This window comes from Podarcis bocagei (assembly GCF_964188305.1).
Source record: "Podarcis bocagei genome assembly, chromosome: 9".
NCBI lineage: Eukaryota > Metazoa > Chordata > Lepidosauria > Squamata > Lacertidae > Podarcis > Podarcis bocagei.
In genome coordinates this window covers 74,646,833-74,661,040 of record NC_138134.1, presented here as the reverse complement: position 1 = coordinate 74,661,040, position 14,208 = coordinate 74,646,833, and the positions used below count along the sequence as shown (strand labels likewise).

At 47.3% G+C, this 14,208-nt stretch overlaps 1 protein-coding gene across 4 annotated transcripts in view; it reads right to left on the bottom strand.

The window, feature by feature from the left end:
* The window catches only part of RNF24 (ring finger protein 24), an 87,199-nt gene that overhangs the window by 52,693 nt on the left and 20,298 nt on the right, over positions 1 to 14,208 (bottom strand). The window contains exon 1 of one of the 4 annotated variants that reach the window (XM_081207459.1): positions 11,434 to 11,547. The exons of 2 other annotated variants lie outside the window; for them this stretch is intronic. Coding sequence is in view for 1 of the 2 variants with exons in the window: in XM_081207461.1 (XP_081063587.1) it covers positions 11,305 to 11,336 (32 nt within the window). In the remaining variant the exon portion in view is untranslated. Of the gene's footprint in view, positions 1 to 11,304; positions 11,548 to 14,208 lie in introns of those variants that run through there. One more of the 4 variants, XM_081207461.1, reaches the window with a different exon arrangement.

The window sequence follows — 14,208 nt, the reverse complement described above, 5'->3', positions numbered from 1 at the left end:
GTTACGTATCATTTTGAAAACCCCACACGCCACATGTCTAGAAAATCCTGGGCAGCAGGAATGGTTTTCCTTCCTCTGCCAATGAGAAACACCTAGCTGCGGAGTCAGAGCCAAGATTACGACACTCAGAATAAATATCAAACAAGACGGGCAGGTTTGATTCCCGCCTCCCCCCCTTCGCTAGCCAGCAAGATTCTGCATTTTGATGGAGAAGTTTAGGAGAGTACACACAATCTCCACAATAATCTTCGCTTTTACACGTTCACTCCCTAGAGCAGCTTTTGCCATCCTGGAGATGTTTCTGGCTACAACTGCTGGCTGGTGGGAATTACAGTGCAAAACAAGGGTGCCAAGAGACTGCCGCCAGAGATCAGTGGTAAGCACAGGAAGTTGTCTTATTCCACAGCAGACCAATAGCCCAACTAGTTCTGCCCTGGCTACGCCAGGGGTGCTTCAACATTGCACCCTCCAGATCTTGTGGGGCTACAACTTCCTTCATCTGTGACTGCTTGTCATGCTGGCTAGGGGGCGATGGGATGTAATGGATGAGTTGGATGCAGAAGAGTGGTGTCCCCTGTCCTGCTGCAACTAGCTCCCTTCCCCACTTCTCTCCCAGAACCAGAAGAGGCATGAAAAGGGCGGAGGAGAGGTTGTCCGTATGCAGGCGCGGTCTCCAATTGCATGGGGAAAGCCCTGGAGAGGACGGGAAGGGCTGTGAGCAGGTGTCTGGAATTTCAGTCTCGGCAACTGATTTTCATGGAGTAAGACCACTGGGAAGCAGCTGCTCTGCTCCTTAGGCCTTTCGGACAACCAAATCCATGGAGATAATGTTTTTTCTAATAACTCCAAAAGCAGAGGCAGAAGTCGAAGCAGGAGAGGGGCATGGGGGAGGCCAAAGGTGGTGAAGAGGCACAGCTGTCTCCCCATCCTGGCGCAACAAGGTCTCCTCTTCCCCTAGTTTCCAAGAACCTGGAGAGGCATGAAGTGGCAGCAGCAAAAGCTCTACCTCTCTTTTAAATCAGAACCAGTGAGGGCAGTGAAGGTCCTGTGCAGTGTCTGGAGGCGGTTGGAGGATGGATGGCAGCTAACAGATTGAGGGTGAATCCTGACAAAACAGAAGGACTGTTCTTGGGGGACAGGGGGAGGGCGGGTGTGGAGGACGCCCTGGTCCTGAATGGGGCAACTGTGCCCCTGAAAGACCAGGTGCGCAGCCTGGGAGTCATTTTGGACTCAGCTGTCCATGGAGGCACAGGTCCATTCTGTGTCCAGGGCAGCTGTCTACCAGCTCCATTTCGTACGCTGGATGAGACCCTACCTGCCCGCAGACTGTCTGGCCAAAGTGGTGCATGCTCTGGTTATCTCCCGCTTGGACTACTGCAATGCGCTCTACATGGGGCTACCTTTGAAGGTGACCCAGAAACTACAACTAATCCAGAATGCGGCAGCTAGACTGGTGACTGGGAGCGGCCGCCGAGACCATATAACACCGGTCCTGAAAGGCCTACACTGTCTCCCAGTACGTTTCTGAGCACAATTCCAAGTGTTGGTGTTGACCTTTAAAGCCCTAAACAGCCTTGGTCCAGTATACCTGAAGGAGCGTCTCCACCCCCATCGTTCTGCCCAGACACTGAGGTCCAGTGCCGAGGGCCTTCTGGCGGTTCCTTCCCTGCGAAAAGCGAGGTTACAGGGAACCAGGCAGAGGGCCTTCTCGGTGGTGGTGCCTGCCCTGTCAGATGTCAAGGAAATAAGCAACTATCTTACTTTCAAAAGACATCTGAAGGCAGCCTTGTTTAGGGAAGTTTTTAATGTTGAATGCTGTATTGTGTTTTTAATATTCAGTTGGGAGCTGAATGGCTGGGGAGCCCAGAGTGGCTGGGGAAACCCAGCCAGATGGGCGGGGTATAAATAAATAAATTAGTAGTAGTAGTAGTATTAACAAGCAGACGCAGTCTCAGATTGCTTGGGAAAGAGCCAGAAGAGGAGGAGGCATAGCCAGCTCTGGGGAGGTGGGGAGCTTCAGGCAAGACCTACTGAGAAAGAGTTTTGCAATGGTTAGTATCCTCGTGTGCGGTCACTGAACACACACATGAACTTTCCCTTTTACTCTCTCCCTGCTCAGGATGCCCTTTGTAGTAAACTGCAGGAGATCTCCATTCTGGGTGCAACACAGTCCAGCTTCTGCCTTTTGAGACATGCATACAAGTCATGCTTCTCAAAGAGGAACACAAAATCTTGATTGAGAAATCCTTTTCCAGTAGTGATATATATATATATATATATATATGAGAGAATGATGTCAGGCAACTTCTGTCTTTTTTCTTTTAAAAGGAAGAGTAATTTAATTTGATGTGTACATTAAAGCTGGAGGGGGGGACTGTTATCGTGATTAATTTTATTCTTATGTTTTATGTTTTTATTTTTTTGCTCCGTTAAATGTGTTCTTAATGTTGTACACCACCCTGGGACCTTTTGATAAAGGGTGGTATAATAATAATAATAATTTCCCCCCTTTAACTGCTGTTAACTATTGCTTCTTAGGGTTCTTCCAAGCGCTCTCACATAGCTGTTTTGATGGCCTATAACAGAATACAATAAACTTTAGCCTGCTATCTGGATTATGCTTTGATATTTCACTAACTACCTTTGATGACCTGTGCCACGAAACAGATTTAATGAACACTCATATCAGAGAGCTCTGTGAATTGATAGCCATAGCCTTTTATATACTAACCTTTTATGCTCTTCCACATTCTCCGTTTAATGCTCCTAACCCTTCATTTAGATTCTTTTAGTCTTTTATATATACCTTCTGTTTTAATAATTTTAGCTTACCAAAACGTTTTACAGATTTAAAATGATTGCACTACACTCTACTTATGCTGGTCTATGACTGTAATAAAGATTTGATTGATTGATTGATTGTTAACTACCTTGGAGACCGGTACTGTCAGAAAAGTGACATATAAACATTACAAGCGAACAAAAGCCACCCCCCCCCCGTTAAAGGCTTGCAACTCTCTGTGCCTCCCTTAAAGAGCCTCCGCTGCGTTTATGCAATTCAGTGACAACATATGTTTGCTTCCTGTGCAGTTGCAACATAGAAGAGTTTGCAGTTTGCAGTCTATGATGCATCCAGGAAGAATGGCTTGGCTTGGCTTCCAAACCCTTTCCAAAGCAAAGCCCTGGGCAGGGTTGGAGGATGGATGGCGGCTAATGGATTGAGGTTGAATCCTGACAAGACAGAAGTACTGTTCTTGGGGGACAGGAGGCGGGTAGCTGTGGAGGACTCCCTGGTCCTGAATGGGGTAACTGTGCCCCTGAAGGACCAGGCGTGCAGCCTGGGAGTCATTCTGGACTCACAGCTGTCCATGGAGGCGCGGGTCAATTCTATGTCCAAGGCAGCTGTCTACCAGCTCCACCTGGCATGCAGGATGAGACCCTCCCTGCCCGCAGACTGTCTCGCCAGAGTGGTGCATGCTCTGGTTATCTCCCACTTGGACTACTGCAATGCGCTCAATGTGGGCCTACCTTTGAAGGTGAACTGGAAACTACAACTAATCCAGAATGCGGCAGCCAGACTGGTGACTGGGAGCAGCCGCCAAGACCACATAACACCGGTCCTGAAAGACCTACGTTGGCTCCCAGTACGTTTCTGAGCACAATTCCAAGTGTTGGTGCTGACCTCTAAAGCCCTAAACAGCCTCGGTCCAGTATACCTGAAGGAGCGTCTCCACCCCCATCATTCTGCCCGGACACTGAGGTCCAGCGCCGAGGGCCTTCTGGCGGTTCCCTCACGGCAAGAAGCAAAGCTACAGGGAACCAGGCAGAGGGCCTTCTCGGTGGTGGCGCCTGCCCTGTGGAACGCCCTCCCATCAGATGTTGAAGAGATAAACAACTACCTGACATTTAGAAGACATCTGAAGGCAGCCCTGTTCAGGAAAGTTATTAATGTGTGACATTTTAATGCATTTTTAATCTTTGCTGGAAGCCGCCCAGAGTGGCTGGGGAAACCCAGCCAGATGGGCGGGGTACAAGAAATAAATTATTATTATTATAATTGTTGCTGTTGTTATTCACAGCACCAGAGGACTTTGCATCCTTCTGCAGCATAAAACTGAGTGGGTGGAGGGTACCATTACAATTTTCTATTTTCTGCTCACTGGTTGAGGGTGGGGGAACCGCCTCACTGCCGGTGAGCAGAATTTGCAAGACGTGTTTTTTGTCTGCATGGACACCCCTGCACTGTCATATTTGACAAGGGAGGGGGCGAGGGGACTAAGATAATCTCCACAATTTTCTAAGCATTTTAAGCCATTAAGCCCTTGATCTCATTATAAGGAATTAGAGGCCTTCATTCTTCTGCCAGCATTTTTTTTTAAAAAAAGAGGACTTTGCAGCCAAAAAGCAAAACAACACACACACCCTGCTAGCTTGCCACACACAAACGTTCCCATGATCAACGGCGCCAAAAGGATCCTACTGCGTAACAATCCACAGCTAAAGAATTATCCTTTCGTCACCCTGCAGGGCTCCTTCTATGGGACGTTGGACTCCAAAGTCCATCAGTCCCTGCTGGTAGCTAGAGACAATAATAATAATAATAATAATAATAATAATAATAATAATAATAATAATAATAATTTATTTGTACCCCACCAATCTGGCTGAGTCTCCCCAGCCACTCTGGGCGTCTTCCAACAAAGAAGACAACAGGAACATACGAAGTGGTCTTAATACTAACTTGGTGCATTGTATGTACTGACTCGCAGGGATTTCAGACAGGCTTCTCTCTTAACTTTGCACCTGGGAGGGCTGCAGTAGTCTGTGGGAGGCTGCAATAATCTCTATCTGGATGTTTATCCAGTGGTACCTTGGTTCTTGAACTTAATCCATTCCGGGAGTCTGCTCGATGCCCGGAACCGTTTGAAAACAAGGCGCGGCTTCCAAATGGCTGCAGGAGCTTCTTGCACTCAATTGGAAGCCGTGTAAGCTGCGTTGGATGTTCGGCTTCCAAAAAATGTTCGCAAACCAGAACACTTACTTCCGGGTTTGCGCCGTTCAGGAGCCAATTTGTTTGGGAGCCATGCCGTTCGACAACCAAGGTACCACTGTATACGGAACAGGAGATGTTGTGGACAAAAGATCGTTGTGAAATGTGTGTGTAAACCTCAGGCAACGCACAGACGCTGCGACTAGTCATTTTGAGGAAATCAGACGTGACCCAAGACATATAGCAGCAGTTAGGGCAGCGAATGATCTATTGCACTGCTTTGAAATTACTGGCACACAACACACACACACCGCAGTACAGCTTCTGGGATCCCCACGCAGCTGCCTGGCTTAAATAAATGAGGAAGGCAGGGGAAGAAGAGGAGATGTGCAAGCATGCGCCCAAGGTGAATTCCTGCCATAGTATGGGGTAGCTTGAGAACCTCACCAGCGTCATAGAGGCGAGTGCTTAGGAGAAAACATGCCAGGAGAACGTTCTGGGCGCCTGGCAACACAGCAGGGACTCGGCATTCCATGACGATCCGGTTGCAAGTCTACAGCCCGAAGGCACCCCGGTCTGGGATCTTGCTCAGCGCCTGTGTGGGAGGCCACCCAATATCTTCCATGCATGCTGTCTCGAGAGGTATGGGTGAAGAGGCAGGAGAGAGTCGCAATTAAATGATTCAGGGTTTTCAGCCCCAACGAAAACGGGATTTTGCTTCACTCACAGATCTGCAAGCTCAGAAGGCTTAAGAAGGGCCCTGCTGCATCAGACCCAAGGCCTGATCCTGCTTTGCACCATGAGCAAAGAGATGCTGTTGGGAAGCCCCCGAGAGAGGCATGAAGACAATAGATCCCTGCCACAGGTGTTCTCCAGCGGCTGGCATTCTTTCTGACAATGGAGGTCCCAGGTAGCCGTCGTGCCATCAGATCCAGGCAATTCAGAAACCATTCAAAGGTGGCAGCAATGCGAACACCCTGGGAAGCTCTGCTGGGCTGTCTTCCCCAGGCATCTGTCATTCTGAGAAGGGACTTTTAATGATGCGGCTAGAAGGCTGATCACTGAAGAATTGATGCTTTTGAATTCTGGTGCTGGAGGAGACTCTTGAGAGTCCCATGGACTGCAAGAAGATCAAACCTAGCCATTCTGAAGGAGATCAGCCCTGAGTGCTCACTGGAAGGATGGATCGTGAAGCTGAGGCTCCAATACTTTGGCCACCTCATGAGAAGAGAAGACTCCCTGGAAAAGACCGTGATGCTGGGAAAGATGGAGGGCACAAGGAGAAGGGGACGACAGAGGACGAGATGGTTGGACAGTGTTCTCGAAGCTACTAACATGAGTTTCACCAAACTGCGGGAGGCCGTGGAAGACAGGAGTGCCTGGCATGTTCTGGTCCATGGGGTCACGAAGAATCGGACACGCCTAAACGCCTAAACAACAGCCTAGGGTTTTACAAACTCTGCAAACTGCATGGGGAATTTCTCCCACAGCTCCAGTCTCCCACTCCCTAGCTTGATCTACAACTCGCCTTAATGCTTTTTACAGGTACAAAGGACACACACACACTGAATTGGATGCACACAGAGGAGACTGGCTGTTGCATCTCTGCATGACTTCCTGCCCTGGGTTTGCCTTGTTCTAAGCAGCAGGGATATCCACATCAGTGATTCGTACAGAAATTTGGAGACGCCACAGTTCTGTAGAACAGCATGGACATGGCATGCTGAGAGCTCCAGGTTCATTCCCCGACACCCCCAGTTAAGAGAGACCTGGTGACTGATGTTGGAAAGAGTTCTCTGCCTGAGGCTGTGGACAGCCGCTGCCATTCATCGGAGACTAGTAATGAGCAGCTGCATACTCCTTTCCTAAGACAGAGGATGCTCCAAGGGGATGGGCCGAGCGTTACACACTTTAAAAATAAAACAACTTTTGGCTGCAAGGAGTGATGTTTTCATCCAGCGGTGCAGAGGATTGTGCTTCAGCTATCAGACGTTTTGGAAACAGCTGTTTTATAAGCCATCAAGACATAAACCACAAGAGGACAGATAAAAGACGTAGGCCGTTCACGGAAAACAGCTCATAGCAAGTGCTTTTTCACTTCCAAGTTATCTCTCTCAGCAGTTAATTCCAAAAAGAGCCTTGAAAGTTGTCTGCGTGCATCCAGATTTCTCTCTCAGTACTGTTACACACGAGTGGAGCAGGAGTACCAAAACAAACAAATTGCAACTGTGCTTTGCAGGTGCAACACTGCGGCTCTGAGGAGCTGCCATCACCAAAGCACCAAGTTCTGTTGTGCAATTTAGCTACCACTGCACTTGGACCACTTTAGAGGAGGGAGGAGGAGGAGTTTGGATTTGACACCCCGCTTTATCACTACCCAAAGGAGTCTCAAAGTGGCTAACATTCTCCTTTCCCTTCCTCCCCCACAACAAACACTCTGTGAGGTGAGTGGGGCTGAGAGACTTCAAAGACGTGTGACTGGCCCAAGGTCACCCAGCAGCTGCATGTGGAGGAGCGGAGACGCGAACCCGGTTCACCAGATTACGAGACTACCGCTCTTAACCACTACACCAACCTTCACTTGAATTCACCCCCAAGTTTGCAAGTCTCGATAGGAGCTTCTAGGCCAGCCACAAAGATTCAATATGGAAGTATTCATTCTGTTCCAGCTCAGAAGGACCTCAGCCAAAAACAGTTTTGGCTTCAAAAATCAGGAGAGTTTAGTGTGGCTCTGGATGACTGGGAGGGAAAAAACCCATGCATCCCCCCCCCAAAGTGCTACAATAAAGTTAGCAATTGTTGTATGTCCCTTACCAACCCACACTTCCAGTTTTTGAAATTACCGTATTTTTCGCTCTATAAGCCGCACTTTTCCCCTCCAAAAATTAAGGAGAAATGTGTGTGCGTCTTATGGAGCAAATGCAAGCTCCTTCTCTTCAGCGATAGCAACGCAAAGCCTCCGAAGCGCAGAGGGAGCGCTCCCTCCGTGCTCTGGAGGCTTCGCATTGCTTTCGCTGAAGCCTGGGGAGCGAGAGGGGTCGGTGCGCACCAGAGGTCCCGCTGCGCTCCGGAGGCTTCGGGTTCCTTTTGCTGAAGCCGGGAGAGCAAGACTCTCCTGGCTTCAGCAGAGAGGAAGAGCTGCGCAGCGCCCCTTCAGCGAAGCGGGAGGAGAAATGGAAGGGGCTCCGTTTCTCCTGCCGCTTCGCTGAAGGGGCGCTGAGCAGAGAGGGGGAGAATTTTTTTTCTTGTTCTCCCCCTCTAAAACAAGGTGCGTCCTATGGTCGGGTGCATCCTATAGAGCGAAAAATACGGTACCTGGGCACCAGGCTACACCTGGCTTTCGAGGAAGGTGCCTGAAATCTCCAACATCTGGGGACCCTTGGATCTGGACTGTTTTCACACACCAACACCCCATCCTGTAAAATTCCATCCGTTATATTTTATCTGCACAACTGGAATGAATTTCTGGAGCCAAACTGCTTTTTCTGTGCAGCCTGAGCAGGAGCAGTGAACAATGGTATAGTTAGTTGTTGTAGCTCATCTACGACAATTGCCCCACTGCCCTGCTCACAGCTGTGAGGAATATTCTTACGTTATGAATGATCCGTGTCACCGTTAAGAAAAAGAGGTCAGAATGGGCCAATATATACGTAGACTGTCCCTGGTTCAAGTGAATTTTCTTCAAGTTCTCAAAGCTCTTAACCCGGCTCAAGGTTGTCATCTGAACTAGCCAGATGTTCAACTGAGAATCAATCACAGCCAGTCTATCATTTGAAAAAGAAGATTTGAGATCCGTCTTGCCCCAAAATTGCAACTAGACATTTCGTTTTGGTGGCTGCAACCTTGGTTTAAGGAACCATTTGGCACCTAGCTTATATATCTGAATTTCTAACCAGTCCAGCATCAAACATTTAGACTGCAAGCTCTGTGGGACATGAAACTCAGGCTCCTCAATCTTAGTCTAGTGTTCATAATAATAATTTAATAATATTTTAAATATTATTTATACCTCATCCATCTGGCTGGGTTTCTCCAGCCACTCTGGGCAGCTCCCAACAGAATATTAAAAACACGGTAAAACATCAAACATCAAACACTTCCATAAACAGGGCTGCTTTCAAATGTCTTCTAAAAGTCAGATAGTTGTTTATTTCCTTGGCATTTGATGGCACCAAATAAATAAGAAGGGTGAAGCAGAAAGGGGAATCCCTTGGCCCAGACGTGTGAGTGTCCAAAATGCACACAGGTTAATGCTGTTGCAAAAAAAGTATTCACTGTTGACTTTTCCCCCCAAGACAAGCATCAATTAAATTCCATTTGCACACAGTAGTTCTGCCAAACCCGCCACCCACCCCATGGAAAGAAACACAGTAATAATAATGAGATGTGTGACCAAATCAAACATAAACAAAGACGCCATTGCAACACAACAACATCCACTTACTTTCTTGTTGCATCGTACCGAATTACATAACCGACCTGAGCACGTGCAGTCGACAAGTCAAAACGTTTATACGCAAGAATCCCAGCTAGAACAATCAGTTTCACTTCCCAAACACTTACAGACTTGCACCCTGTCGCACTTCCAACTGTAGGCGGATGTGGTGAAGCAGCCTTTCACAAGCCGAAAAGCACCCACGCAAACCAGGTGGCAAGGGCGCAATAGTCGCAGCTGGCCAGGCTACACACCGACGCAAGAACAGAGGCTCCAGAATAAACGTACATTTATTCGTACGTTAGCACAAAACCTGAACACTCGCGAGCCAAGGCCATAGTCTATAGGTCTGGGATAGGGGTGGATAAATCTGTTTCAGTTTCTTCCCCTTTGCAATCATACTCAGTCACCACATTCCTGCCATTTCTTTAAGGTCTTTATTTTACTCTTTAAAAAGTCACAAGTTTAGTGTGCTTTCCCTCAAATTTATATGCTTTTGTATGCAATTTTGCCTACGACACACATTTTCCCCAAGCAATCTCTCCTGGCATAATGAATTCCATGTTGTTATTTTTTTTACTAACTTATACATTTATATGTAGGCTTCCTCCTTATACACACGTTTTGCAGCTGAATAAATTATGATATTTTTTTTGCAAAATTCAGAGAAGCGTGATATTTTGGAAGATTGCTTCACTTTGATTTGCATATTATTTATGGAAGTGTGAATGAGGGAGGTTCTTATGAAAATGAGAATTAAGCTCTCCCATCGATAGTCAGGGATACCCTGGCCAAAATTCCATCATCAATGGGGGCGGACGGTGGTCTTTTGCAAGCGTTCGCCAAAAAATCCTTGCCTGATCCAGCAAACATGAAAACCCTGCAATTTTTATAACCCCGATACCCTCCACTTGCAAGAGGATAGTGCCAGATGAAAACAGATACACCAGCTTTCTGTTACGCAACCCAGGGTGTCATGATGTGCAGAGCGAGCCAACCCAACACATCTCTTGTTGCAGATTTGGCAACAGAACCCTCCTGGAGATAAATGGGGGGAAATCAACCTAGAATTCAGAACTACCTATAAAATGAAAAGCACTCCATTAAGAGGGTTAGCAGACTAGTTTTCTCTTCCTTTTAAAAAAAATCTAAGAGTTTAAATTCAATCTGTTTGATATACCTTAAGAAGTTGTAAGTGTAGACTTTTAATGTGTTTGCATATTTGGCTGTATCCAAATAACTCATACTCTGAGTAGATCCTTTAAGTCAGACAATTCCACTGATTTCAAGAGCTCAGTTCTTAGTATGACTTAGCTAAATAAATCCAGATTTCATTTTAAACCTGCTTTTCCCCCCCACACCTAGTCCAAATTTTTAAATATTTCGGCTCACGCTAGTTATGACAGGCGATCCCGATCTCAAGATACGCAATACTGAGCCAGCCAAATTAAATACAAGTAGCAGGAAAAGGCTAGCATTGGATATGGTACGAAAAAGCACCTGAAACATGTATTATATCTACATATCTATATAAGAAGACAGGCACTGCGCTTTCTGAATGAGTAGGTACAAGTGGAAATGCAGTTATAAAGAGAACAACATTTCAAGCCTTCACCACTCTGTGAAAAAGTCAGTAGCACCACCAAGTTAAACCTGACCCACAAAAACGCACCCCCCCTTTTTTGCACGAAAAACCAAATGTGTTTTGCAGTTATGATAAACCTGGCAGAGCCTGCACTTTTAAAGTTGACCACTTAAAATCCAGACAGCCAACCAAGCCTCGATTCTATCAGAATTAGGAACCTTTTCGATCCCCAAGCACAATTCCTTCAATCTCTTCCGTTGGCCCTCCCTGCCTTTGGTTAAAGACCCGACTTACAGAAAGCTGGACATCTGAATGGAGGAGGACATTGAAACAGCGTTTCGAAAACAAAATAAAAACAGAATGACGGCTCAAAGATAAAGCGCAAAACAACAGAAGCGGCGAAAGAGAGAGAGCTCCACTAACCCCGAATCCCACTGGCCGCGAAAGGATGGGCAGCTGCGACGAGGCTGGAAATTAATACAGAGCGCGAGAGCCCTGACGAAGCAAGAAGGGGCCGTTGACTGACAAGCACATGTGGTCCAAACCAGGGTCATCGCTGTCTAAGTGGACACAGGATGCAGTGAGACTTGCATCAGTCTCTGATCAATCAGGAAAGATATACAGTGGTACCTTGAGTTACAAACGCCTCAGGTTACAAATGCTTCAGGTTACAAACTCCGCTAACCTGGAAGAGTTACTTCTAGTTGAGAACTTTGCCCCAGGAAGAGAACGGAAATCGTGTGCCGGTGGTGCAGAGGCAGCAAGAGACCCCACTAGCGAAAACACGCCTCTAAGAACGGTTTCAGGTTAAGAATGGACCTCCAGAACGAATTAAGTTAGTAACTAGAGGTACCACTGTACCAAGTTGGGTACAGAGCCAAGCTGGAGGCCCTTAGGTCCAGGTGCCTTAGGGACCACCTAACCCTTCTATCGGGATGCGGGTGGCGCTGTGGGTTAAACCACAGACCCTAGGACTTGCCGATCAGAAGGTCGGCAGTTCGAATCCCTGCGAAAGGGGTGAGCTCCCGTTGCTTGGTCCCTGCTCCTGCCAACCTGGCAGTTCGAAAGCACATCAAAATGCAAGTAGATAAATAGGTACCGCTCCGGCGGGAAGGTAAATGGCGTTTCCGTGCGCTGCTCTGGTTCACCAGGAGCGGCTTAGTCATGCTGGCCACATGACCTGGAAAAACTGTCTGCGGACAAACACTGGCTCCCTTGGCCTGTAACGCGAGATGAGCACTGCAACCCCAGAGTAATCTGCGACTGGACTTTACTGTCAGGGGTCGTTTACATTTACCCTTTCTATCCTAGCTTAATCCCCAAGACCTCCTGCAGGATCGTTGCTGGTTGTCCGTGCTCCCTAAGCTGGTGAGGCTCATTTGACAGTGACATGAAGCACTCTTGCCCAGTGCAATCCTCCAAGAGAGATTTCAGCAGGCGCCTTCTAAAATATAGGAAGAGACTCGCAGGATCAGACCAGCGGTCCACCTCCTCCAGCAACCTGCAGTGGCCAACCAGCACTCCCCCCTCCTGCAGTTTCCAGAAACTGGGATTCAGCAGCATAATATACAGCAGGACACTCTATTATTAACCTGTGTGCATTTGCTGAAAACCTTTTGGGCTTATGCAGACAATAAATACAAATTTCAGTTAGCTACTGATCTGCAATTTTAAACTGGTGTGTGTATTTGTACAATTATAGCTCTTGTAAACTGATTTGATTTTTTAAAATGAAATTGAAGTACAGTTGTACCTCGGAAGTCGAATGGAATCCATTCCGGAAGTCCATTTGACTTCCAAAATGTTCGAAAACCAAATTGCGGCTCCTGCAGCCAATCAGAAGCCACAGAAGCCCCGTCGGACGTTCGGGTTCTGAAAGAATGTTTGCAAACCAGAACAATCACTTATGAATAAAACAAATACCACCATCCGAACAAAGGTCGCTTGTAAGCAATGAAAATATTGGCAATTGCTTTCTCCTCAACTCCGTAACCTGCCTAGGGTAGGTAGGAAATGGGTCAGCGAGGACTGGGTTTGCCACCCAATCCTTGCTGTTCTTGTTTTGTCATTTTTATGGGAGAAATAACGTCCGCAGTCAGGTACACTTGCCCCGGGCCTCGGAGATCTAAGCTGGCTGGGTGCCCCGCCAGGGGCCTGCTGGACTTACAATGTTGTGCCAAGATTGCCCCCTGCCTCCCAGCTGACCGGGGTCTTAATGGGCCAAACGCCCTGTCTACCCGTATGCACTGCAAGGCTCTGATGGTAAAATCTGCAGCTGCATTACTGCATACTAGCGTGTAGAAAGGCTTTTCCCACCCGCCCTCCAGCCTGAGGAACCTTCAGAATGGAGCTGCCGCCACGAGCCTTTAGGCGCATGTGTCTTTTAATGAACTGGTGTGTAAGATTATGAGTCATGGGGGTGGGAAGGCTGAGTGTACGATTTCGGCAACGCTTGGTTTATTTTTGGTTGCTGGCTTCCTAAAGTTGCTAATATTGCTTTGCAGATTATGAATGATGCAGTGCTTTGTGAATCTAGCAATACGAACTTCTGCTGTAACATGTACTCTTCAGCTTGTGATTTTAGTAGTTTTGTGAACAGTGTCCCCCCCCCCCAAAAAAAAAATCAGAATCGTAGAGTTGGAAGGAACCCTGAGGATCATCGGGGCTGACCCCTTGCAATGCAGGAATATGCAACTGCCCCATACGGGGATCAAACCTGCAACCTTGGCATTATCAGCCCCACGCTCTAACCAACTGAGCTACTGATGACTTGTTTATTATTCTACATGATTCAAGTTGCATTTGTGATGCTCTATTATGTGTTTGTTGTTTGTGAGCTGCTCTGCGATTTGTGTGAATGAAAAGCTAATTAATAATAATAAAAGATGATGATGATGATAGATAATAAATGAAATTAAACCAGATTAGGGGCTGCTGCTGAGGTGGCATGTCTCAAGGACTGCGAGTCGGTCGGAGCAGGTCGCCAGGTATAGTTGATTGCTAACTTTTGAGCTTCTCACGTATAAACAGCTATGTAAAGGATATTGCGGTGGAGATGTTGCAAAATAAACTGGTTTCTCCGAGCTCCCTTGCCCTCTTATGTAACCGGAACGGCTGCTTTTCTGTTTGAGTTTACAATTTTATTGCAACAAGACTCCCATCTCTGGCCTCAGACAAGCTCTGCACGGACCTGCCTGG